This window comes from Oncorhynchus tshawytscha, linkage group LG07 (genome assembly GCF_018296145.1).
Source record: "Oncorhynchus tshawytscha isolate Ot180627B linkage group LG07, Otsh_v2.0, whole genome shotgun sequence".
NCBI lineage: Eukaryota > Metazoa > Chordata > Actinopteri > Salmoniformes > Salmonidae > Oncorhynchus > Oncorhynchus tshawytscha.
In genome coordinates, this window is record NC_056435.1 from 38,932,205 (window position 1) to 38,958,333 (window position 26,129).

Genomic DNA, 26,129 nt, shown 5'->3' on the forward strand with positions numbered 1-26,129 from the left:
GATGTAGTGGTACAAAAATATGTGGGTAAAATGATCTTTAGTTGCAGTGAAAAAATACACTAAGTTTTCTGCAAATTATGGGTAAACTTGCATTTACCCTCCACTACACCACTGGCCTCAACCTAAAAAAAACTCCTGCCTAGAAACAAATGGCGGCTGAGCACATAAGCTGCAATGTGAAAGGATGTAGGCTAACCAAAACTGTTGACCAGTTAAATGGTGTTTGTATAAACACAGAACATGACAGAAAATAGACCAGACAACAGCTAGTTTTGTATTAAGATGCCAGGCAACAGCACTGACAAAGAGAAAATTAGTGTCATCAAAAGGCAGAAAGGCAGAAAAATAGGTTTAGATTTGTTCTTAAAGGAGAACAACTGCTTGTCACTTGGTTTGTATACTGTAAGGTCATCCTTTGTACCTTTAGTTATAGGAACATCATTTCCCCCAGTTCGTATCTGAGGTAGGAACTGGGGAACCCCCACAGTGACAAAGCCATATCCCACTGGGCGCAGATGTCAATTCAACATCTATTCCACGTTGGTTCAACATGAGATGGAAACAACGCTGATTCAACCAGCGTGTGCCCAGTGGGATGTTCCTAGTAAGTGACAAAATGTACCTCCACCATAGACCACTTAAACAGGTACAACACAAAAAGCCACACTAAGCCATGCCTCCAATATAGTTTCCCAGTGTGCCTTGCCTTTGAGTGAATTGTAGAGTTGTTGAATTCATTCAATTTCAGGCACATCAGGCATACATGTAGGGTTGCAAGATACCCGGATCTTTCCCAAGATACCTAGATTTTCAAGAAATCCTTGTTGATGGATTTCCTGCTTATTCCCTCCCATTTTCAGGAATCTTCCAAAAGGGATTTCTGGAAAACGTGGGAAATTTGCGAAAGTTACCAGGATTTTGCAACTCTACTTGCAAGTTACATTATAGGATATCCAACAGTTGGAATTTTGATTCACCTGCAACCCTCATTCATAATGGGGATTAGGAACATTGTGAGGAGACTACTTAAACCATTTAAACTGGAACAACCATTTCAGTAATGGGTGCATAAAATCTAACTAACTGATTGGATTAGTTTAGAAAAATGTATGTTGTTTATCTTTGTGTAGCATAAGATTAATCAATCAATCAATGTACATGTCAAAACGCAGATATTAAAAACAATTGTAAAAAAAATCTATGTGCAGTAGAGCATTCTAGGAAATATGATAATGATTATGGTACAAAGGGTACCACCTCAGTGACAAAGCCGTTAGTTTCTTGTCTGTGGCAAAACATGTGTCATTGTACCTTATGGTGGGTACTGAGGGTACACAAAATACATTTGTACCCTTGGAAACAGAAATGTAGCTTCACACCTTACCCCATTTTTGAGAGTGTGATTATTGTACCTTCATATTCAAAATGTTGGGTACAAAAATGTACCATTACTCTCTTTATCTACACATGTGCCCTAAAAGGTACTGGACAGTATCATGTGAGATCCCTGTGTTTTCCTCTGGTTAGTTTCTAATATGCACAAAAAAAGTTGCAAACATTGGAAATACTATGCTGGTGATTTCTTCTTATTTGACTTTTATTATTATCAATGCTTTCATCCACTGGACCACAGCACTAGATCTTCAAGGAGATTAAAAAGAGAAATGTGCAGGATTGAGGAGTCGAGAGACACTCCTGTTATAAAATCTATCTCTGAACACTGTCAAAATATGTTTACTGGGGTTTGATTTAGTCCTACAGCACTGGGCAATTCTGGCAGGGTGATTAACTCTCCACAGAGGCATTACAACTTCTTCTGGAGTCAACACAATTATTCGCCACTACTTAGAATCATAGCTTAGCTATGTTACAAACACAGACAAATTATTCATACAGTACTTCAAGCACAGTTGCTTTGACTGAAATGGTTACATTTCCTTGGAGACGACTCTCCTGGTCAACCAGTTTCCTCCTCATAGCACTCTCTGCCCACTCATACCTCTCAATCTTCATCGTGAAAAACGTAACATGAATGTTACTTGCCTCCTCTTAATGCTTGAAGCTCTGAGTGCTTTTGTATTGAGTCCCTGATCTATGCTTGGGCTGGTTTAGTGATGATTTATTTTTAAAGAGATGGGATTAAATAATACTCAGTATAAAAAGGCAGGTTTCTTGTCTAATTTCCCACAGCCTAACAGTTAAACAAATGTTCAAAGGTTATTTATTGAATCGGTTGAATGATACATACAGATGAAATCGGAAGTTTACATACCCTTAGGTTGGAGTCATTAAAACTCATTGTTCAACCACTCCACAAATTTCTTGTTAAAACCTCTTGTGACTAGGGGGCAGTATTTTCATTTTTGGAAGAATAACGTTCCAAAGTAAACAGGATATTTTGTCAGGACAAGATGCTAGAATATGCATATAATTGACAGCTTAGGATAGAAAACACTCTAAAGTTTCCAAAACTGTAAAAATATTGTCTGTGAGTATAACAGAACCGATGTTGCAGGCGAAAGCCTGAGAAAAATCCAATCCGGAAGTGCCTCATGTTTTGAAAGCTCTGCATTTCACTGCATCCCTATTGAGCAGTGAATGGGCTATCAACCAGATTACTTTTTCTATGTATTCCCCAAGGTGTCTACAGCATTGTGACGTAGTTTTACGCATTTATATTGAAGAATACCCGTAAGCGGCTACATTGTGTTAAGTGGTCACCTGATGGCTCTCAGAGTGATTCTCGAGTAAAATACAGAGGTAGCCATTTTTCCATTCGGTCCTACTGAAAAAACAATTGTCCCGGTGGATATATTATCAAATAGATATTTGAAAAACACCTTGTGGATTGATTATTAACAACGTTTGCCATGTTTCTGGTGATATTATGGAGCTAATTTGGAATATTTTTTGCCGTTTTCGTGGCCGGATTTTCCGGTCGATTTCTCAGCCAAACGTGAAGAACAAACGGAGCCATTTCGCCTGCAAAAATAATATTTTTGGAAAAAAGGAACATTGGCTATCTAACTGGGAGTCTCGTGAGTGAAAACATCCGAAGCTCATCAAAGGTAAACTATTTAATTGGATTGCTTTTCTGATTTTCGTGACCAAGTTACCTGCTGCTAGCTGGGCATAATGCTATGCTAGGCTATCGATAAACTTACACAAATGCTTGTCTTGCTTTGGCTGTAAAGCATATTTTGAAAATCTGAGTTGACAGGGTGATTAACAAAAGGCTAAGCTGTGTCTCAATATATTTCACATGTGATTTTCATGAATAGGAATATTTTCTAGTAATATTTATGTCCGTTGCGTTATGCTAATTAGTGTCAGTCGATGATTACGCTCCCGGACCCGGGATGGGGTGTCACTAGAGGTTAACAAACTATAGTTTTGGAAAGTCGGTTAGGACATCTACTTTGTGCATGCCACAAGTAATTTTTCCAACAATTGTTTACAGACAGATTATTTCACTCATAATTCACTGTATCACAATTCCAGTGGGTCAGAAATTTACATACACTAAGTTGACTGTGCCTTCAAACAGCTTGGAAAATTCCAGAAAACGATGTTATGACTTTAGAAGCTTCTGATAGGCTAATTGACATAATTTGAGTCAATTGGAGGTGTACCTGTGGATGTATTTCAAGGCCTACCTTCAAAATCAGTGCCTCTTTGCTTGACATCATGGGAAAATCAAATGAAATCAGCCAAGACCTCAGAATTTTTTTATAGACCTTCAGAAGTCTGGTTCATCCTTGGGAGCAATTTACAAACGCCTGAAGGTACCATGTTCATCTGTACAGACGTTGTGGCAAAATGGCTTAAGGACAAGAAAGTCAAGGTATTGCCATCACAATGCCCTGACCTCAATCCTATAGAACATTTGTGGGCAGAACTGAAAAAGTGTGTGCAAGCAAGGAGGCCTACGAACCAGACTCAGTTACACCAGTTCTGTCTGGGCCAGTTCTGAATGGGCCAAAATTCACCCAACTTATTGTAGGAAGCTTGTGGAAGTCTACCCGAAATGTTTGACCCAAGTTAAATAATTTAAAGGCAATGCTACCAAATACAAATTGAGTGTATGTAAACTTATGACCCACTGTGAATGTGATGAAAGAAATAAAAGCTGAAATAAATCATTCTCTCTACTATTATTCTGACATTTCACATTCTTAAAATAAAGTGGTGATCCTAACTGACCTAAGACAGGGAAATTTGATCAGGATTAAGCGTCAGGAATGATGAAAAACTGAATTTAAATGTACTTGGCTAAGGTGTATGTAAACTTCCGACTTCAACTGTAGATATGAATGGTAAAAATGACCTCGGTAGGTTTTAGTGGGATATGTTAGGGCATAAAGTGCATTAACAAGCCCAATCGCATCAATCTCTGTGAATAATCTAATAGCCTTCTATAATGATTAGCATATTGTAAAACTGAAAGGACGTACGCATTTAATGATGGCAAAGCTACTGGAAATATGGGCGAATACAAACAGTGTAGTTATTCCCTCCGTAAGGCAATCAAACAAGCAAAGTGTCAGTACAGAGACAAAGTGGAGTCGGAATTCAACGGCTCAAACACGAGACTACCGTTCAAACGTTTGTGGTCACTTAGAAATGTCCTTGTTTTTCAACGAAAACCCCTTTTTTTGTCCACTAAAATAACATCAATTTGATCAGAAATACAGTGCAGACATTGTTAGTGTTGAAAATTACTGTTGTAGCTGGAAACAACAGATATTTTATGGAATATTTACATAGGCGTACAGAGGCCCATTATCAGCAACCATCACTCCTGTGTTCCAATGGCACGTGGTGTTAGCTAATCCAAGTTTATCATCTTAAAAGGCTGATTGATCATTAGAAAACCCTTTTGCAATTATTGTTAGCACAGCTGAAAACTATTGTCCTGATTAAAGAAGCAATAAAACTGGCCTTCTTTAAACAAGTTGAGTATCTGGAGCATCACAATGCTGTGTGCTACTCCCTTCACAGCGCAAACTGGCTCTAACCAGAATAGAAATAGGAGTGGGACTGAGCAAGAGGACAAGTACATTAGAGTGTCTAGTTTGAGAAACAGACGCCTCACAAGTCCTCAACTGGCAGCTTCATTAAATAGTACCCGCAAAACATCAATATCAACAGTGAAGAGGCGACTCTGGGATGCTGGCCTTCTAGGCAGAGTTGCAAAGAAAAAGCCATATCTCAGACTGGCCAATAAAAATAAAATGTTAAGATGGCAAAAGAGTACAGACACTGGAAAGAGGAACTTTTTGCGCGCTTTGATGACAATACAGTGCCACCAAAGAGGCCCACTACCAAAGACTGTGGGCTCTCCTCCGTGGCCGATGTGAGTAAAACATTTAAACGTGTTACCCTTCGCAAGGCTGCCGGCCCAGACGGCATCCCTAGCCGCTTCCTCAGAGCACGCGCAGACCAGCTGGCTGGTGTGTTTACGGACATATTCAAATAATCCCTATCCCAGTCTGCTGTCCCCACATGCTTCAAGATGGCCACCATTGTTCCTGTTCCCAAGAAAGCTAGGTAACTGAACTAAATGACTATCACCCCGTAGCACTCACCTCTGTCATCATGAAGTGTTTTGAGAGACAAGTCAAGGATCATATGGTATCACCTCCAGCCTACATGTCACCCTAGACCCCCTTCAATTTGCTTACCGCCCCAATAGGTCCACAGACGATGCAATCGCCATCACACTGCACACTGCTCCATCCCATCTGTACAAGAGGAATACCTACTTAAGAATGCTGTTCATTGACTACAGCTCAGCATTCAACATCATAGTACCCTCCAAACTCATCAATAAGCTTGAGACCCTGGCTCTCGATCCAATTCGTTGCAACTGGGTCCTGGACTTCCTGACTTGCCGCCCCCAGGTGGTGAAGGTAGGAAACATGCCCACTCCGCTGATCCTCAACACTGGGGCCCCACAAGGGTGCGTGCTCAGCCCCCTCCTGTACTCCCTGTTCACCCACGACTGCGTTGCCATGTACGCCTCCAACTCAATCATCAAGCTTGCAGACGACACAATATTGGTAGGCTTGATTACCAACAATGACAAGACAGCCTACAGGGAGGAGGTGAGGGCCCTCCGAGTGTGGTGTCAGGAAAATAACTTCTCACTCAATGTCAGCAAAACAAAAGAGATGATCGTGGACTTCGGGAAACTGTAAAGTGAGCACCCCCATTCTCACATCGACGTGACAGCAGCGGAGAAGGTGGAAAGATTTAAGTTCTCGGTGTACATATCACCGACCAACTGAAATGGTCCACGCACACAGACAGTGTAGTGAAGAAGGCGCAACAGCGCCTCTTCAACCTCAGGAGGCTGAAAAATGTGGCTTGCCCCCGAAAACCCTCACTAACTTTTACAGGTGCACAATTGAGAGCATTCTGTAGGGCTATATCACCGCCTGGTACGGCAACTGCACCGCCCACAACCGCAGGGCTCTCCAGAGGGTGGTGCTGTCTGCACAAAGCATCACCGGGGGCAAACTACCTATCCTCCAGGACACCTACAGCACCCGATGTCACAGAAAGGCTAAAAAGATAATCCAGGACAACAACCACTCGAGCCACGGACTGTTCACCAAGTTTCCACAGTGTGTGAAACCAGGGGAGAGACCAGGACATAGTTGTGGACCAGTTGTGGAAATTGTTAGATAATTAGGTTTTTTGTTGTGGAATTATTAGATATTTCCTGTTAGATACTGCTGCACTTTCGGATCTAGAACCATAAGCCTTTCGCTACACTCACAGTAACATCTGCTAACCATGTGTATTTGACCAATACAATTTTATTTTATATTTGATATTTGCTCCAGAGCAGGAAGAGCAAATAATGGCCATGCATGGTCAGCATTTACTCTTTATACTACCTTCTATATGTATTTAGACAGAAGATTACAGTCTGACCAAGTCCGTAGAAGCATCAGTGATTTGATGAGTCATCACCATCTCTGAAACCAAATTTCTAACCGATTGCATGAGTTGATTCTCCCTATTACCAGGGCTACTCAGGGAGTCTAATGAACAGAGTACAGGCATATTTGGAGAGATGGCCTTTCAGATCTATCTCATTTCCTCCAACAATGTTGGTAGAGAAGTCCAGCAGCGCAAGAGTGTAATGACTGTGGGATCCTTACACCAGAGTGCTAGGAAGACCATTGAATGTACTCGTGTGGCTTTATATAACCAGTCAGTCAGTACCTGAGAGACGGAAATAATGTTCACCTTGTATTCACCTCTCACTGGGTTCATAATTGCAGGAGATAAGCTGTGAGATGGATCTGGAATACATTATGATACACCCGTGGACCATGATTAATGGACCAGTAGGGACGAACAGCGAGTGGCTTCACTCAAGCAGCTCATATGCTAGAAGACAGAGGAGCATGAGGATTCAGCTATCTCTACTACCCTGTCTGCCATCTCAAAAAGTTGAGGGAATAGCATTGGGGGCCATTACGATGTCTAATGGCAATTCCTGGTCCAATCATTATTAATGATTCACTTTGTGATAAGATTAATGATCCTAACTCGGACTACACATATGTCTCTGGTTGATATTTTTTAAATCATCTCTATAGTGATTACATTGCCTGGTGTATTTGTATTAATTATGATTCACAAGTCAAACTTCCATAGAAATGTATCTCTTCAAACATCCCCCTCTAAAACTACTTTTCCTCATACTGTATGCTTCAACCGTGACTGTGGTCATGGCTCAATGCGGTGGGGTACACATGACTGGAACCTTTCAGAATTATTATTATTATTGTTAACAGTGTATTGGCTTCAAGTCATATGTGTGTCTGTCCCTATATATACTGCACTGTATGTGCACTGTATAGCATGTTCAAGTGCCTAAATGTGACTCACTGAAGGTGCAGGTTTGCCTCCCTTTGCAGTGCACAGCAGTGTGAAGTTCTGGGCCTGGTACCGGCTGAATGGAGCTGGACAGTTCTCTGCCGAAACTGAGATGTTGTTTGGAGGTGCTGTGGAAAGAGAAAAGGACAGGTTAGGCAACAACACATGACAGCTAAATACATTGACACTGTGTGCTCAGTATTGTTTGTGTCATAAAGCAGGGCTGTTGGCTAGGGCCCTATGCTGTGTTCAGGATCACCTGAACACAGGGGATCCTGTGGTCCAATGGGGCTGGTTGAAGATGTGGAGCGGAGCTCATGCATATCATACAGTATCAGCAGTCTATCGTCTGGCTGTCTTAGGGGAAACCTACAAGCTTGTCACTGCAAAAGTAAAACATGTGAGCACAACTTCACAGCAGAGTGGACCAATGGGAGTTAAGCTGAGGAAAAAAAGATCATAAACCCCACATCAAATGAGATGCTTAACATGTGATACATATTACAATATACTGGTGATGCTTTTTTGAATGCAAGTTCCTAAGATAGCAACATTTCACTGAATGTGTAAATCAATAACAAATCAATCAAGGCGGATATAGAAGTGGATGACCAGGCATGTGAAAAGGGGTTGAGTTGAATAAATGGATGAATCACTATGTAAATTCAGATGGCTGTCACAGTGACAACATCAGTTGAGGAGGATGTCTAAGTCTAAGACATCTGCATTTCCTTGCTACTCTGAATGTTTAATGCTTTCCCAGTTGCTGCATTCTCGTGGTGGCATTAGATATTCTGTCTGCTATATTATCACATGAAACACTTCCTGTGAATTTCCCTTCACACCCGGCATAAAGGAAGCAGAATGCGGCAGTAGCACTGTTCTGGTCCGTTTGACTTCTCTGAGCCTTTATAGGAAATAGAAACAGTGTGTGAAACCAGGGGAGAGGGTTAAAAGAGAGCCCAGTGGGAGTTCCTCCATGAATCTCTCAATTGATAAGATCCCACATCAGTAGTGCTGGCCTGGGAATAGAGATGTTTCATGTGTCACTTTTACGTCTAAATCCATTTGGGGGTTTCAAACAAAGATGCCAAAGCGATTAATTGATTAAAACAAAGGGGAGAAATGTCTGCTGGACAGAGTGCCTTTCATTTCCACACCTCTTAATTGCTTATTGATGCAGGACATATGGCTGGAAATGAATATTAGACAACTCCATTAGCTGTCTAACAGAGGCCGGTCTCAAACAGGAGCATGATTAGCTGTTAGAGGCATCACAGGTGCAGATGGCCAGGGCTAACAGTAGAGCCTAACATTAAATGTACAGTAGCCATACATTTATCTAATCAGTTCTCAATTGTTTTTATTCCTCTTTCTGCATTTCACAATTCCTCTTCATCTTCATTCCATTTCCATATTGAAACCAGATTTTCTACTGCATGGTAGAAAATCTACTGTATGTAAAAAGACTTGTAAAATGTGGTAAGCGAAAAAGCCATAGCAGCTAAGTTTTCTAGACATGTGAACAGTGACCAACTAATTTCATATTAAAAAACAATATCCCCTTGTTGTGTAAGAAATCCAGGGCAGAGTAATATTTACACTTTGAAGAGGATGTCAATGTGGGGTTAGGTGGGGTTATATCCTTCCTGTTTGGCCCTGTCCGGGGGTGACCTCGGATGGGGCCACAGTGTCTCCTGACCCCTCCTGACCCCTCCTGTCTCAGCCTCCAGTATTTATGCTGCAGTAGTTTATGTGTCGGGGGGCTGGGGTCAGTTTGTTATATCTGGAGTACTTCTCCTGTCCTATTCGGTGTCCTGTGTGAATCTAAGTGTGCGTTCTCTAATTCTCTCCTTCTCTCTTTCTTTCTCTCTCTCGGAGGACCCGAGCCCTAGGACCTGAGCTCCAGGACTACCTGACATGATGACTCCTTGCTGTCCCCAGTCCACCTGGCCATGCTGCTGTTCCAGTTTCAACTGACCTGAGCCCTAGGACCATGCCCCAGGACTACCTGACATGATGACTCCTTGCTGTCCCCAGTCCACCTGGCCATGCTGCTGCTCCAGTTTCAACTTCCACCTGACTGTGCTGCTGCTCCAGTTTCAACTGTTCTGCCTTATTATTATTTGACCATGCTGGTCATTTATGAACATTTGAACATCTTGGCCATGTTCTGTTATAATCTCCACCCGGCACAGCCAGAAGAGGACTGGCCACCCCACATAGCCTGGTTCCTCTCTAGGTTTCTTCCTAGGTTTTGGCCTTTCTAGGGAGTTTTTCCTAGCCACCGTGCTTCTACACCTGCATTGCTTGCTGTTTGGGGTTTTAGGCTGGGTTTCTGTACAGCACTTTGAGATATCAGCTGATGTACGAAGGGCTATATAAATAAATTTGATTTGATTTGATTTGAATGTCTTTGACAGCTGAGGTTTGTCAAAAAATAAATAAAACCTGAGCGCAACTGGATAGACCAGCCAGAGAGACCAGGCCTCAATGCTGTTAAACACAAATAATATTGAACATTTCTGCCTTTTCTCTGCCTCACATTCTAGTGCTTTGCACATGCTGCTTAACTTTGTGCCTTTGCATCCCGACTGCTACAGCCTCAGTAGCAATATTTATCACGGCATTAAATACAAAGGCAAAGTGTGTTTGAGAGGACATCTGGGAAGAGAATCAAAAGGACAAAGGCCCTCAAATCCAGGATATTAATCTTATCAACCACTACATTTGAAAGTGTGTATGGTAAAACTCTGCTCAGAACTTATTGACTACGACAAGGTCAGAGCCTTCAAAGATACAGCCCCTTCTCCTACATCTATCAACTCTAAAGAAATATAACAAAGTGGAAAACTGTTTATTTTCCCTTCTCAGTCAACTCTACAGAACGGTTTATACCACTAACTGTCCAAGCCCCCCTCTCCCTCCTACCGCTTCCTCTGCACACCCTCAAGCACCATTACCCTGAAGTCTTAAAAAAAACTGCAAATGGGATTGGAGAGTGTGTGGAGCAGGACCACGTTTAACAGAGCTCCCTGGGGACTGCTCTCCCAGGCCTGCTAATTAAGGGATTTAGTGCTCTGTAGACAGTGTTTGAACAAGGCATACTCCCAACATCCCTTTTTACTCAGCGTGCAGGTCTCAAGTCCACATCTCCAGGGTTCGAGGGAGAAAGGACAAAAGGAGAAGGTCACCGAGGTCATTCTTGGCTCTTTTCCACAGAAAGTAATTTAGTGATAACTATTTAATGGATTTGTACATTTTTTATCATGTGCTAAGGGGTCCCAAAGTAATCAGTCTTAATGTATGCATGGCCTCTCATTTGTTTCAGTCTCCCAATAAATTGTTAGAGGTGTTGTCCTTTGTGGCTTGCTCATAATCACAGACAAATTACCTTCTTGACAAATGAACCTCCTGTGTAAAATTGGACTCAATAATATCTATAACAGCTCTCTGTCATTGATGGTGATAAGCTACTTATCAGACTGTAGGGCGTTCTGACTCCAAGTGTCCATATGATCTAATTTGAGTAACATACTGTATCTCCTCCCTGTAAGTGGCAATTGGTGCTAAAATGTAACCTTTGTATAAAGTTATTATTGAGGAGTTGGAAACATACATTAATCTTCCAATTAATATTTAAACTGGATATGTGCACATTACTCAGGCTTGTTAATAAATCATGCATTTGTAACCATAGATTTACTGGGTGGCAGGTAGCATAGTGGTTAGCGCATTGGGACAGTAACTGAAAGGTCACTAGGTCAAATCCCCAAGCTGACAAGTTAATTATCTGTTGTTCTACAAGGCAGTTAACCCCACTGTTCTTTGGCAGTCATTGTAAATAAGAATTTGTTCTTTAACTGACTTGCCTGGTTAAATTAAAACATGGTGTATATAATCAAATTAAGCTGGGTGCTTATCCAGAAATGAATATGCACCAGTATATTCAGAGACAAATTATTATGATTATTATTATTCCTGAGTAATTTCTTTCAAGAATTTAGAAAAACAGTAATCTCAAGTAAGCAATTAAATACAACAATTCAGAAATAAACCAATGCCCATAGTAAAGGAAACCCCCCACCAGAAAATACATATCTAAGTGGTACCACTTTCTGCACAATGTTTTTGAAGAGCCCTGATGTGATGGAGGTGGATCTATGTAGGCCACTAGATGATCCTTTGCTGATCATGTAATCATTTGTGATTACTTCAGAACCAGTTCCACCTGGTAGCAACAACAATGGTGAACAATGTACAGGTGCCCACAGATCAAATCATATCAAATAAAATATTATTTGTCACAAGCTCCGAATACAACTGGTGTAGACTTTACTGTGAAATGGAAGGGAGGGGAAGGCTGCCTTAACCAAACATGCTATTTTGTTAGTTCTATTGCTATGTTTGTAACTTGTTTTGTACATAATGTTGCTGCTACTGTCTCTTATGACCAAAAAGTGCTTCTGGACATCCGAACTGGGATTACTCACCTCAAATTAGATGAGGGGTTCTTCTTCAATGAGTTGGACGCGAGGGATATACTACAGACACCCGACCAGGCCCAGATTCCCGTGATTCGCCGGGAAAAAAATGTAGAATTTGAGGAAAGAGATGAGGTGACGAGTGGCTAATCTGCCCTTGCCTTCTGTTCTGCTAGCTAACGTTCAATTGCTGGAAAATAGATGGGATGAACTGAAAGCACGGATATCCTACATTAAAACTACATAAAAAACTGTATTATCTTATGTTTCACCGAGTCGTGGCTGAACGGCGATATTAAGAACATTTAGCTGGAGGGTTATACACTCTATCGGCAGGACAGAAGAGCAGCTTCTGGTAAGACACGGAGTGGGGGCCTATGCATATTTGTAAACAATAGCTGGTGCATGATATCTAAGGATGTCTCAAGGTTTTGCTCGCCTGAGGTATAGTATCTCATGATAAGCTGTAGACCACACTATCTACCTAGAGAGTTTTCATCTGTATTTTTTGTAGCTGTCTACATACCACCACAGACCAAGGTTGGCACAAAAGCCACACTCAAACATCCAGAGGTGGCGCTCCTAGTGGCCGGGGACTTTAATGCAGGGAAAATTAAATCAGTTTGACCTAATTTCTATCAGCATGTTATATTTGCAACCAGAGGTAAAAAAATTCTAGACCACATTCACTCCACACACAAAGCGTACAAAGCTCTCCATCGCCCTCCATTTGGCAAATCTGAACATAACTCTATCCTCCTGATTCCTGCTTACAAGCAAAAATTAAAGCAGGAAGCACCAGTGACTCGGTCTATAAAAAAAGTGGTCAGATGAAGCAGATGCTAAACTACAGGACTGTTTTGCTAGCACAGACCGGAATATGTTTCTGGATTCTACCAATGTCATTGAGGAGTACACCACATCAGTCACTGGCTTTATCAATAAGTGCATTGAGGACGTAGTCCCCACAGTGACTGTACGAATATACCCCAACCAGAAGCCATGGATTACAGGCAACATCTACACTGAGCTAAATGGTAGAGCTGCCACTTTAAAGGAGTGTGACTCTAACCCGGAAGCTTATAAGAAATCACGCTATGCCCTCTGACGAACCATCAAACAGGCAACGCAACAATACAGGACTAAGATCGAATTGTACCACACCAGCTCCGATGCTCGTCGGATGTGGCAGGGCTTGCAAACTATTACAGACTACAATGGGAAGCACAGCCGAGAGCTGCCCAGTGACACAAGCCTACCAGATGGGATGAATAACTGCTATGCATAAAAGCATAATCTGTTCTGGACGACTGTGTGATCACGCTCTCCACAGCCGATGTGAGTAAGACCTTTAAACAGGTCAACATTCACAAGGCCGCAGGGCCAGACAGAATACCAGGACATGTACTCTGAGCATGCGCTGACCAACTGGCATGTGTGGTCACTGACATTTTCAACCTCTTCATGTCTGAGTCTGTAATACTAACATGTTTCAAGCAGACCACGGTAGTCCCTGTGCCCAAGAACACTAAGGTAATGTGCCTAAATGACTACCGACACATAGCACTCAGGTTTGTAGCCATGAAATGCTTTCAAAGGCTGGTCATGGCTCACATCAACACCATCATCCCAGAAACCCTAGACCCACACCAATTTGCATACCACACAAACAGATCCACAGATGATGCAATCTGTATTGCACTCCACACTGCCCTTTCCCACCTGGACAAAAGGAACACCTACGTGAGAATGCTATTCATTGACTACAGCTCAGTTCAACAACATAGTGCCCTCAAAGCTCATCACTAAGCTAAGGACCCTGGGACTAAACACCTCCCTCTGCAACTGGATCCTGGACTTCCTGATGGGCGGTTGGTTAGGGTAGGTAACAACACATCCACCACGCTGATCCTCAACACGGGGGCTCCTCAGGCGTGCATGCTCAGTCCCCTCCTGTACTCCCTGTTCACTCATGATTGCATGGCCAGGCACGACTCCAACACTATCATTAAGTTTGCTGATGACACAACAGTTGTAGGCTTGATCACCGACAACGATGAGAGACCTAACTGTGGTGGAGGTCAGAGACCTAACTGTGGTGCCAGGACAACAACCTCTCCCTCAACGTGATCAAGACAAAGGAGATGATTGCAGACTACAGGAAAAGCAGGACTGAGCACGCCCCCATTCTCATCTACGGGGCTGTAGTGGAGCAGGTTGAGAGCTTCAAGTTCCTTGGCATCTACATCAACAACAAACTATCATGGTCCAAGCACACCAAAACAGTTGTTGAAGAGGGCACGACAAAACCTATTTCCCCTCAGAAGACTGAAAAGACTTGGCATGGGTCCTCAGATCCTCAAAAGGTTTTACAGCTGCCCCATTGAGACCATCCTGACGGGTTGCATCACTGCCTGGTGTGGCAACTGCTCGGCAGTTGAGTGTCAATTTAATGTGTGTGAGCTTTTATATGGTTTGTATACAGTATATAGTTTAGTGAGGTACGTAGGGTCAGTGCAAGTTAAAGTCAGTGCAAATAGTTTGGCTATTAACTGTTTGTCAGTCTGGCTATTTAGCAATCCTATGGCTTGGGGGTAGAAGCTATCTCGGAGCCTGTTGGTCCGAGAGCCAATGCTACAGTACTATTTGCCGGATGGTGGCAGTCAACAGTCTATGGCTTGGGTGGCTGGATTCTTTGGCAATTTTTTGGGTCTTCCTCTGAAGATGTACTGTGCTGCACCACCCTCTGTAGCACTTTGTGGTCAAGAGTGGTGAATTTGCCATACCAAGTGGTGATGCAGCCAATCAAGATGCTCACGATGGTCTTGCTGTAGAACCTTTTGAGGATCCAAGGGCCCATGCCAAATCTTTTCAGACTCCTGATTGGGGAAGAGGCGCTGCCGTGCCCTCTTCACGACTGTGCGGGTGTATGTGGACCATGTTAGGTCAGTAGTGATGTGGACGACAAGGAACTTGAAGCAATCGACCCACTCCACGACAGTCCTGTCGATATGGAGGGTGTACTCTCCCCTCTTTCTCATATAGTACACGATCAGCTCCTTGGTCTTACTGACAGTGAGGGAGAGGTTGCTGTTCTGGCACCATACTGCTAAGTCTCTGACCTCCTTCTTGTAGGCTGACTCATCATCGCTGATGATCAGCCCTACCATCGTCATGTCGTCAGCAAACTTGATGATAGTGTTGGAGTCGTGCGTAGCCATGCAGTCATGCAGTCAGCCATGCAGTCACACTGACCCCCTGTGTTGAGGGTCAGTGTGAAGGAGGTGTTATTGCCTACCCTCACTGCATGGGGCAAGCCCGTCAGGAAGTCCAGGATCCAGTTGCAGAGGCAGGAGTTCAGTCCAAGGATCCCTAGCTTGGTGATGAGCTTGGAGGGGACTATGGTGTTGAACACTGAGCTGTAGTCTATGAACAGCATTCTCACATAGTTCTGTTCCCTCTTGTCCAGATGGTAGATGGCAGTGTGAAGTGCAATTGAGATTGCATCATCTGTGGATCTGTTGGGGCGGTATGCAAATTTAAGTGGGTCTAGGGTGTCTGGGATGATGGTGTTAATGTGTGTCATGACGAGCCTTTCAAAGCACTTTAGAACTACAGATGTTAGTGCTACAGGGCAATGGTAATTTAGGCAGGTTACCTTGGAGTACTTGTAAACAGGGACAATGGTGGTCAGCTTGAAACATGTTGGGATAACAGACTGGGACAAGGATAGATTGAAAATGTCTGTGAAGACACTTGCCAACTGGTCTGAGCATGCTTTCAGAACAAGAATGTGGCGACTTCAACCTCCCAACATCTGCCTTCGATTAATTTCTTACCAACTCTCACTTTCCCCTCCTTGCCTCTTTTTACCTACCCTTTCCCAGTCCCCTCCCACTCACAAGGCAGAAAATACGCTCGTCATCTTTACTAGCGGCTGTTCGCCTACGATAATTTGAGAGATATAAAGGTGAACCCTAAACAGCATGGAGGAGAGGCACTTCATTCCCACTGCACCCTGCCTTCTAAGACCATCCTACTCTACAGAACAAACTGCAATAGGAACATTGAGCTGTACTTTCAGGTTTAAATATAACCACAACATGAAGCCATGAAAAGAAAACAGAGGGAATGAGAGTGGAGTGAGACAAGCAAAGACAAAGCCCACCCACTGGAAGGAGAACACCTTAGACCCCAAAAGAAAGACTGCATCCATTATTCATATTGTAAAATGACACAACGTAACACTTGCATTTTGAGTCAGACCCTCCTCTGACTCAGAAATGAGCTTAGGCATAATAAAAAAATAAATGTCTCCATACTTTCATGCAGATTTAGGAGATATTAGTCCTTGACTTCTGAGTCAGAGTTCCAGGGAAGGCATTTTGCTGTTGCACATATTCCAATGTCTGATTCGCTCTATAGAAATGTATAAATTCTCACAGCACTGTGTGTGTGTGAGAGATGCTAAGATGATGAGAGCATCACTATAGCAGACAATGAAGCATAGACAGATGTTAATGTTACAGGGAATTTACCATTGTAACCAACCAACAAACAGCAGAAGCTCTTTTCTAATAACTGACACTAGCTCTTCAGATGGGACTTACTACGCACTTGAGAGCTAAGAAAACTTGTATACTGTAGTTACACCTCCACAATCACAGTAATTCTCTCAGATGAAACTAGAGTGGGGCTAAGTGAGACAATGACATGCGACAACTTTGCCAAACTGCTTGCATATAGAGTTTTAAGAAGTCCAGCACTTGGAAGGGATACGATAGAAGGCAGAAGATGGAGGGCAGCCTAAAAAACTAGCTACATTAAGTCCTCTCTGGGAGGGGGGGCACATTGAAATGAGTGCTGGTGAAAGGCTCCAAGACCTACAGTGGGGAGAACAAGTATTTGAGACACTGCCGATTTTGCAGGCTTTCCTACTTACAAAGCATGTAGAGGTCTGTAATTTTTTTTATCATAGGTACACTTCAACTGTGAGAGACGTATTCTAAAACAAAAATCCAGAAAATCACATTGTATGATTTTTAAGTAATTAATTTGCATTTTATTGCATGACATAAGTATTTGATCACCTACCAACCAGTAAGAATTCAGGCTCTCACAGACCTGTTAGTTTTTCTTTAAGAAGTCCTCCTGTTCTCCACTTATTACCTGTAATAACTGCACCTGTTTGAACTTGTTACCTGTATAAAAGACACCTGTCCACACACTCAATCTAACAGACTCCAACCTCTCCACAATGACCAACACCAGAGAGCTGTGTAAAGACATCAGGGAAAAAATTGTAGACCTGCACAAGGCTTGGATGGGCTACAGGACAATAGGCAAGCAGCTTGGTGAGAAGGCAACAACTGTTGGAGCAATTATTAGAAAATGGAAGAAGTTCAAGATGACGGTCAATCACCCTCGGCCTGGGTCTCCATGCAAGATCTCACCTCGTGGGGCATCAATGATCATGAGGAAGGTGAGGGCTCAGCCCAGAACTACACGGCAGGACCTGGTCAATGACCTGAAGAGAGCTGGGACCACAGTCTCAAAGAAAACCATTAGTAACACACTACGCCGTCATGGATTAAAGTCCTGCAGCGCACACAAGGTCCCCCTGCTCAAGCCAGCGCATGTCCAGGCCCGTGTGAAGTTTGCCAATGACCATCTGGATGATCCAGAGGAGGAATGGGTGAAGGTCATGTGGTCGGATGAGACAAAAATAGAGCTTTTTGGTCTAAACTCCACTCGCTGTGTATGGAGGAAGAAGAAGGATGAGTACAACTCCAAAAACACCATCCCAACCATGAAGCATGGAGGTGGAAACATCATTCTTTGGGGATGCTTTTCTGCAAAGGGGACAGGACGACTGCACCGTATTGAGGGGAGGATGGATGGGGCCATGTATCGTGAGATCTTGGCCAACAACCTCCTTCCCTCAGTAAGAGCATTGAAGATGGGTTGTGGCTGGGTCTTCCAGCATGACAACGACCCGAAACACACAGCCAGGGAAACCAAGGAGTGGCTCCGTAAGAAGCATCTCAAGGTCCTGGAGTGGACTAGCCAGTCTCCAGACCTGAACCCAATATAAAATCTTTGGAGGGAGCTGAAAGTCCGTATTGCCCAGCGACAGCCCGAAACCTGAAGGATCTGGAGAAGGTCTGTATGGAGGAGTGGGCCAAAATCCCTGCTGCAGTGTGTGCAACCTTGGTCAAGAACTACAGGAAATGTATGATCTCTGTAATTGCAAACAAATGTTTCTGTACCAAATATTAAGTTCTGCTTTTCTGATGTATCAAATACTTATGTCATGCAATTAAATGCAAATGAATTACTTAAAAATAATACAATGTGATTTTTGTGGATTTTTGTTTTAGATTCCGTCTGTCACAGTTGAAGTGTACCTATGATAAAAATTACAGATCTCTCCATGCTTTGTAGGTAGGAAAACCTGCAAAATCGTCAGTGTATAAAATGCTTGTTCTCCCCACTCTATGTCTGTGCCTTTGAAATCCCCTTCACAGGACGAGCAATACCAGGAGATAAAAGACACTGAAATGACTTTTAATCACTTTTCCATTGTGCTTTCAGCATTTGCATTTACCTCCACCCCTTCATTTGCATTCATCATAACTGCGCTGTCAGCTTTTATCGAGTTCTCTCACCGCTAACGAACCAGGAACAAGGAGCAGGAGGGAGGGTAAGAGGGGGCTCCTTCAACTCTGGTGACTGTCAGGAAGAGGAAGAGGATGACACACACAGACAAAAGCTTGTGTCACTTTGAACTAATTTCCTAGTTAGGAAGCCCATTAATCAAACCAAAAGCTGTTGAAAATGCAGCATGTACACCAGTGGCAGTCAGTGATGTTTAAGATGAGGGAGGACACTTTTTTGTTAATGAGCATGTCCTTATTTCTATTACAGAGTATTAGATGACTGTCATTTATTTTCCATTCACCCTGTTCAATATAACATCGACAGGTTTGGGTTACTAAACTCAGCAAAAAAAGAAACGTCCTCTCACTGTCAACTGCGTTTACTTTCAGCAAACTTAACATTTGTAAATATTTGTATGAACATAACAAGATTCAACAACTGAGACATAAACTTAACAAGTTCGATAGACATGTGAATAACAGAAATTGAATAATGTGTCCCTGAACAAAGGGGGGTGGTCAAAATCAAAAGTAACAGTCAGTATCTGGTGTGGCTACCAGCTGCATTATGTATTGCAGTGCATCTCCTCCTCCTGGACTGCACTAGATTTGCCTGTTCTTGCTGTGAGATGTTACCCCACTCTTCCACCAAGAGAGTGGGGTAATGACCATCTGGATGAAGGTCATGGTGAGGAAACGCACACCTGCAAGTTCCTGGAAATTTCTGTGGGGGAATGGCCCTAGCCCTCACCTTCCGATCCAACAGTTCTCAAATGTGCTCAATGGGATTGAGATCTGGGCCCTTCGCTGGCCATTGCAGAACACTGACATTCCTGTCTTGCAGGAAATCATGCACAAAACGAGCAGTATGGCTGGTGGTATTGTCATGCTGGAGGGTCATGTCAGGATGAGCCTGCAGGAAGGGTACCACATGAGGGAGGAGGATGTCTTCCCTGTAACGCACAGCGTCGAGATTGCCTGCAATGACAACATGCTCAGTCCGATGATGCTGTGACACACCGCCCCAGACCATGATGGACCCTCACCTCCAAATCAATCCCGCTTTAGAGTATAGGCTTCGGTGTAACGCTCATTCCTTCGATGATAAACGAGAATCCGACCATCACCCCTGGTGAGACAGAACTGCGACTCGTCAGTGAAGAGCACTTTTTGCCAGTCCCGTCTGGTTCAGCGACGGTGGGTTGGTGCCCATAGGCAAAGTTGTTGCCGGTGATGTCTGGTGAGGACCTGCCTTACAACAGGCCTACAAGCCCTCAGTCCAGTCTCTCTCAGCCTATTGTGGACAGACTGAGCACTGATGGAGGGATTGTGCGTTCCTGATGTAACTCGGGCAGTTGTTGTTTCCATTCTGTACCTGTCCCGCAGGTGTGATGTTCGGATGTATCGATCCTGTGCAGGTGTTGTTATACGTGGGCTGTCAGTGCGATGAGGATTTATTGCCCTGGCCACATCTGTAGTCCTCATGCCTCCTTGCAGCATGCCCAAGGCACGTTCATGCATATGAGCAGGGACCATGGGCATCTTTCTTTTGGTGTTTTTCAGAGTCAGTAGAAAGGCCTCTTTAGTGTCCTAAGTTTTCATAACTGTGACCTTAATTGCCTACCGTCTGTAAGCTGTTAGTGTCTAATGACCGTTCCACAGGTACATGTTCATTAATAATTTATGGATCATTGAACATCCATGGGAAACAGTGTTTAAACCCTTTACATTGAAAATCTGTGAAGTTTGGATTTTTACCAATTATCATTGAAAGACAAGGTCCTGAAAAAGGGATGTTTCTTTTTTTGCTGAGCTTACATGATACTCAAATGTTCCCTATACCCATCATGAGTTTGATATAACCTAGCCAATGAATGAAACATAGGTGCACACAGATTGAGAGAAACATTTGAGGTGACAGACGATGACACGTTCAATACCTCTTAGTACACTCTTGCCTGTGTCTAGCTGATCTAGGGTGTAATCATGAGTCCAGAAGAAAAAAAAAGAAACCCACACCCATAAAGACGAGGTGCTGGCTAGCGGAGTAGAAACTTGAAAATAAAAGAGAGCCGCACACTCTAGGAGCTCAGATGTGACAGTTTGTTGCAGGAAACTTAAATCCTGGTTTCCAAGGGGTGTCTTCTGTATTTCTGGTCCAACTTCGTCCTCAATGGTAACATCGTCATCCATTTCTAAACGTATTGGTGACTCAGCTTGGCTGTCGAAACATTGGTATTTGTAACGGTTTTCTTCTGGTGAAAGAGAGGTGGACCAAAATGCAGCGTGGTTAGTTTTGTACATCTTTAATGAAGATGAAAATACAACAATCTACAAAACAAGAAACGTGAAAAAAAACGAAACAGTCCTATCTGGTGCCACAAACACAAAGACAGGAACAATCACCCACAAACACACAGTGAAACCCAGGCTACCTAAGTATGATTCTCAATCAGAGACAACTAATGACACCTGCCTCTGATTGAGAACCATACTAGGCCGAAACATAGAAATACCCAAATCATAGAAAAACAAACAGACTGCCCACCCCAACTCACACCCTGACCATACTAAATAATGACAAAACAAAGGAAATAACTGTCAGAACGTGACAGTATTACATTTTTGCATCTGAGCTCCTAGAGTGTGCGGCTCTCTTTTATTTTCATGTAATCATGAGTCCAACAGTTGCAAACCAGAGATTCTATTGGACAAATTCAGGTATGTTTATCCGCGTTTCGTTCCGTTTGCTTCCGTTTCAGAAACGTTTTTCAACAAAATCTGCAGAATGAATAGACCCCTGATCACGCATAAACACAGTTCCCTTTCATGGCAGCCACGTTGTATTCCTTTTTGCATCTATGCACTCACCTCCTCTCGCCCTTTCCCTTCGCTTGTGGACTTTAATGCACAACACATCAGCTGTAGGAGACCAGGGGAAAAAACCTTTCCAAGCCAAACCATATCATAACCAATACACACAGCCTACATTGTTGTCACCATATTAGCTAAAGTAATCATAGTCAACATGGCTAACAGATATAACGCATTAGTAAACCCGCTACAATCATGCAGTAACATTACAGTGTACAGTCAGTCATTAAGCAGTTAAGCTGTTACACCGGTAGGCCCCAGTGACAGTGAATTAGTAAAACCAAAAGCTTACCTTGACTTAGAAGAGTTCCCATGTTGTGTTGGATAGATATAGCCAGCTAGCGAACATAGCATCCCTCTGTTTGAGCAGGGTGTTTGAGTAGGATAAACTAGCTAGCTGCATTTGCTAGCTAAGTAAGTGAAACGGAATGTGAAAAAGAATAAATATCTCTCTCCCTCTTGCTTCACCTTTCTTTTTGAAGAAATTAATCTGTTAAAAATTATTCAGCTATTGTTTTTCTCTCTCTTTTAGTCAACTACTCACCATATTGTTTGCACTGCAGTGCTAGCCAGCTGTAGCTTATGCTTTCAGTACTAGATTCATTATCTGACCCTTTGATTGGGTGGACAACATGTCAGTTCATGCTGCAAGAGCTCTGATAGGTTGTAGGATGTCCTCTTGAAGTTGTTATAATTACTGTGTAAGTCTATGGAAGGGTGTGAGAACCATTTTTATTTTTCCTTTATTTAACTAGGCAAGTCAGTTAAGAAAAAATTCTTATTTTCAATGACAGCCAAGGAACAGTGCTATATCCTCAGGCACCCTGTAGTACAGGAAGACGTGTGAAAACAAGGCCTCCACTGTCTGTAGGGCAGTAGGGAGTCCGGGCAGAGGGAGGAGACGACAGGACTTAGAGAAACGATTCACAACGACCAGGATTGTGGTGTTTCCCTGTGAGGGAGGAAGATCGGTCAGAATATCCACCGACAGGTGTGACCAAGGCCATTGTGGAACAGGTACGGGATGTAGCATACCTCTGGGCAGGTGTCTAGGGGCCTTACACTGGGTGCACACCGAGCAGGAAGAAACATAAACCCTCAGATCCTTTGACAAGGTAGGCCACCAGTACTTCCCACTCAGACAGGTCACCTTCCGACCGATCTCCGGATGACCAGAGGAGGGTGACGTGTGGACCCAATAGATCAACTGGTCACCGACAGCAGACGGAACATACAGACGCCTGACGGGACACTGGAGGGGGAGGGCTCTGTACTTAACGCCTGCTCAATGTCCCCGTCCAGCTCCCACACGACCGGTGCTACCAGGCAGGAGGCCGGTAGTATGGGAGTCTGATCCATGGGCCGCTCCTCGGGACAGTGAGTCTGCCTTAACATTTTGTGAACCTGGTCTGTAGGACAAGGTGAACACAAAATGGGTAAAAAACATGGTCCACCTTGCCTGACGAGGATTCAGTCTACTCTCTGCCCGGATGTACTCCAGGTTGCGGTGGTCAGTCCAGATGAGTAAAGGATGTTTAGCCCCTCAAGCCAATGTCTCCATGCCTTCAAAGCTTTAACCACAGCCAACGGCTCCCGGTCCCCCACATCATAGTTCCGCTCTGCCGGGCTGAGCTTCTTTGAGAAGAAAGCACAGGGGCAGAGCTTCGGTGGCATACCCGAGGGCTGAGAGAGCATGACTCCTATCCCAGCCTCGGACGCGTCCACCTCCACTATGAACGCCAAAGAGGGATCCGGATGGGCCAGCACGGGAGCCGAGGTAAACAGAGTCCTTACGTTCCCAAAAGCCCTGTCCACCTCAGCTGACCACTACAAATGTACAGGACCCCCCTTCAGCAGTGAGGTAATGGGATCAGCCACCAGGCCAAAACCCCGGATAAATCTCTGGTAGTAATTGGCAAACCCTAAGAACACCTGCACCTCCTTTACCGTGGTGGGAGTCGGCCAATTACGCACCGCTGAAATGCGGTCACTTTCCATCTCCACCCCTGATGTGGAAATGCAATAGGAAGGAGACAGCCTGCTGAAAGAACAGGCATTTCTCAGCCTTGACGTGCAGGTCATGCTCCAACACTCGTCCAAGTACCCTGCGCACCAAGGACACATGCTCGGCACGTGTAGTGGAATATATCAGAATGTCATCGATATACACCACTACAAACTGCCCGTGCAGGTCCCTGAAAATCTTGTCTACAAAGGATTGGAAGACTGATGGAGCATTCATCAACCCGGAAGGCATGACGAGGTACTCATAATGCCCTGAGGTGGTACTAAACACTGTCTTCCACTCGTCTCCCTCCCGGATACGCACCAGGTTGTAAGCGCACCTGAGATCCAGTTTAGTGAAGAAGCGCGCCCCGTGCATTGACTTAATCGCTGTGACGATGAAATGTAGAGGGTAACTGTACCTCACCGTGATTTGATTAAGCTTCGATAGTCAATGCACGGGCGCAGACCACCCTCCTTCCTCTTCACAAAAAATAAACTTGAGGAGGCGGGTGAAGTGGAGGACCGAATGTACCCCTAGATGCTAGAATATGCATATAATTGACAGATTGGGATAGAAAACACTCTACAGTTTCCAAAACTGTTAAAATATTGTCTGTGGGTATAACAGAACTGATATTGCAGGCAAAACCCTGAGGAAAATCCAATCAGGAAGTGCCTCTTATTTTGAAACCCTTCTGTTCCTACGCATGTCTACCCTCTATTTAAAGGGATACCAACCAGATTCCTTTTTCTGTGGCTTCCCTAAGGAGTCAACAGTCTTTAGACATAGTTTCAGGATTTTATTTTGAAAAATGAGTGTGAAGGATCACATTGCGTAAGTGGAGAGGTGAGCGCTCTCAGAGTGAGTTTGTGCGCAATTGAGTAAAGCCGCCATTGTTCCTCCCGCTGTTATGGAAAAAGCTACACACTCGGTTGATATATTATCGAATATATATTTTTAAAACTACCTGAAGATTGATTCTAAAAAACATTTGACATGTTTCTGTGGACATTATAGATATTATTTGGAATATACGTCTGCGTTGTGGTGACTGCTCTTTCCTGTGGATTTCTGAACATAACGGGACAAACAAACGTCGGTATTTTGGGTATAAAAATAATCTTTATGGAACATTTGCTGTGTAACTGGGAGTCTCGTCAGTGAAAACATCCGAAGATCAAAGGTAAACGGTTAATTTGATTGCTTTTCTGATTTGTGACCAAACTTCTTGATGCTAAGTGTACATAATGCTATGCTAGGCTATCGATAAACTTACACAAACGCTTGGATTGCTTTTGCTGTAAAAGCATAATTTCAAAATCTGAGACGACAGGTGGATTAACAAAAGGCCAAGCTGTGTTTTGCAATATTGCACTTGTGATTTCATGAATATGAATATTTGGTAGTAATATTATTTGACTGTTGCGCTATGCTATTCAGCGGTTGTAGACACAAATGATCCCACTACAGGGATGGGTAGCGTCAAGAAGTTAATGAAGGAAAACTCAAAAAGGGAATTGGATTTGAACTAAATCAGAGGACCGCCCCTGAGCCCAGTTAGGGTCAGACATCCTGGGACAGCCCTTTTCTGCCATTCCGAAAGAAAAAAAAACACTCGGGTTTTCGATCGGCAGACCGAGTTTACCTCAATTACGAGATGGCTAAAGGTTGTAGACGATGTTTTTCTCCATTAGGAAGACAAAGGTTGTAGACCATTGCTGAATCTTTTAACCATACCACGTGGTGAAACTCTTAGACTATTGATACCGACAGAATAAGAACAAGTCTTTGATATGAATTACTAGTCTGCAGCTAGGAATTCGGTATCATAGAACGCGAAGAACGACAACTGCCGAAGCATCCATTCTATAACGAGACAAATGAATGTCACTCTGAACTATCCACTATAAGCACGACAGAGAGAGAGAGAGGGCGAGAGACGGACAATTCTACAAAAAAAATAAACTTTTCACCAGCGATCAAGACGACACACTGAGCGTAAATATATATATTGATTGCAATTGTTCCCGAATGAGTGAGCGTTCATGTGCAAAGGATTAGCATTTCAATTGTTATAATTATCACTTGTAGTGACTTCTTAGTCGACCCCCACTTCCCCTTTTGTCTAACAAGCCGCCATGCTGGTTTAGCCCACTAGGGCACATTCTCATTTCATGTAACCACATATACCTTGTTTGTTTGTTTATG

The 26,129-nt window shown here is 43.4% G+C and overlaps 1 protein-coding gene across 2 annotated transcripts in view; it reads right to left on the reverse strand.

The window, feature by feature from the left end:
- The window catches only part of igsf21a (immunoglobin superfamily, member 21a), a 265,545-nt gene that overhangs the window by 30,801 nt on the left and 208,615 nt on the right, over positions 1 to 26,129 (reverse strand). For both annotated transcript variants that reach the window (XM_024427139.2, XM_024427138.2), the window contains exon 5: positions 7,909 to 8,024. In XM_024427139.2, coding sequence (XP_024282907.1) covers positions 7,909 to 8,024 — 116 coding nt within the window. The remainder of the gene's footprint in view (positions 1 to 7,908; positions 8,025 to 26,129) is intronic.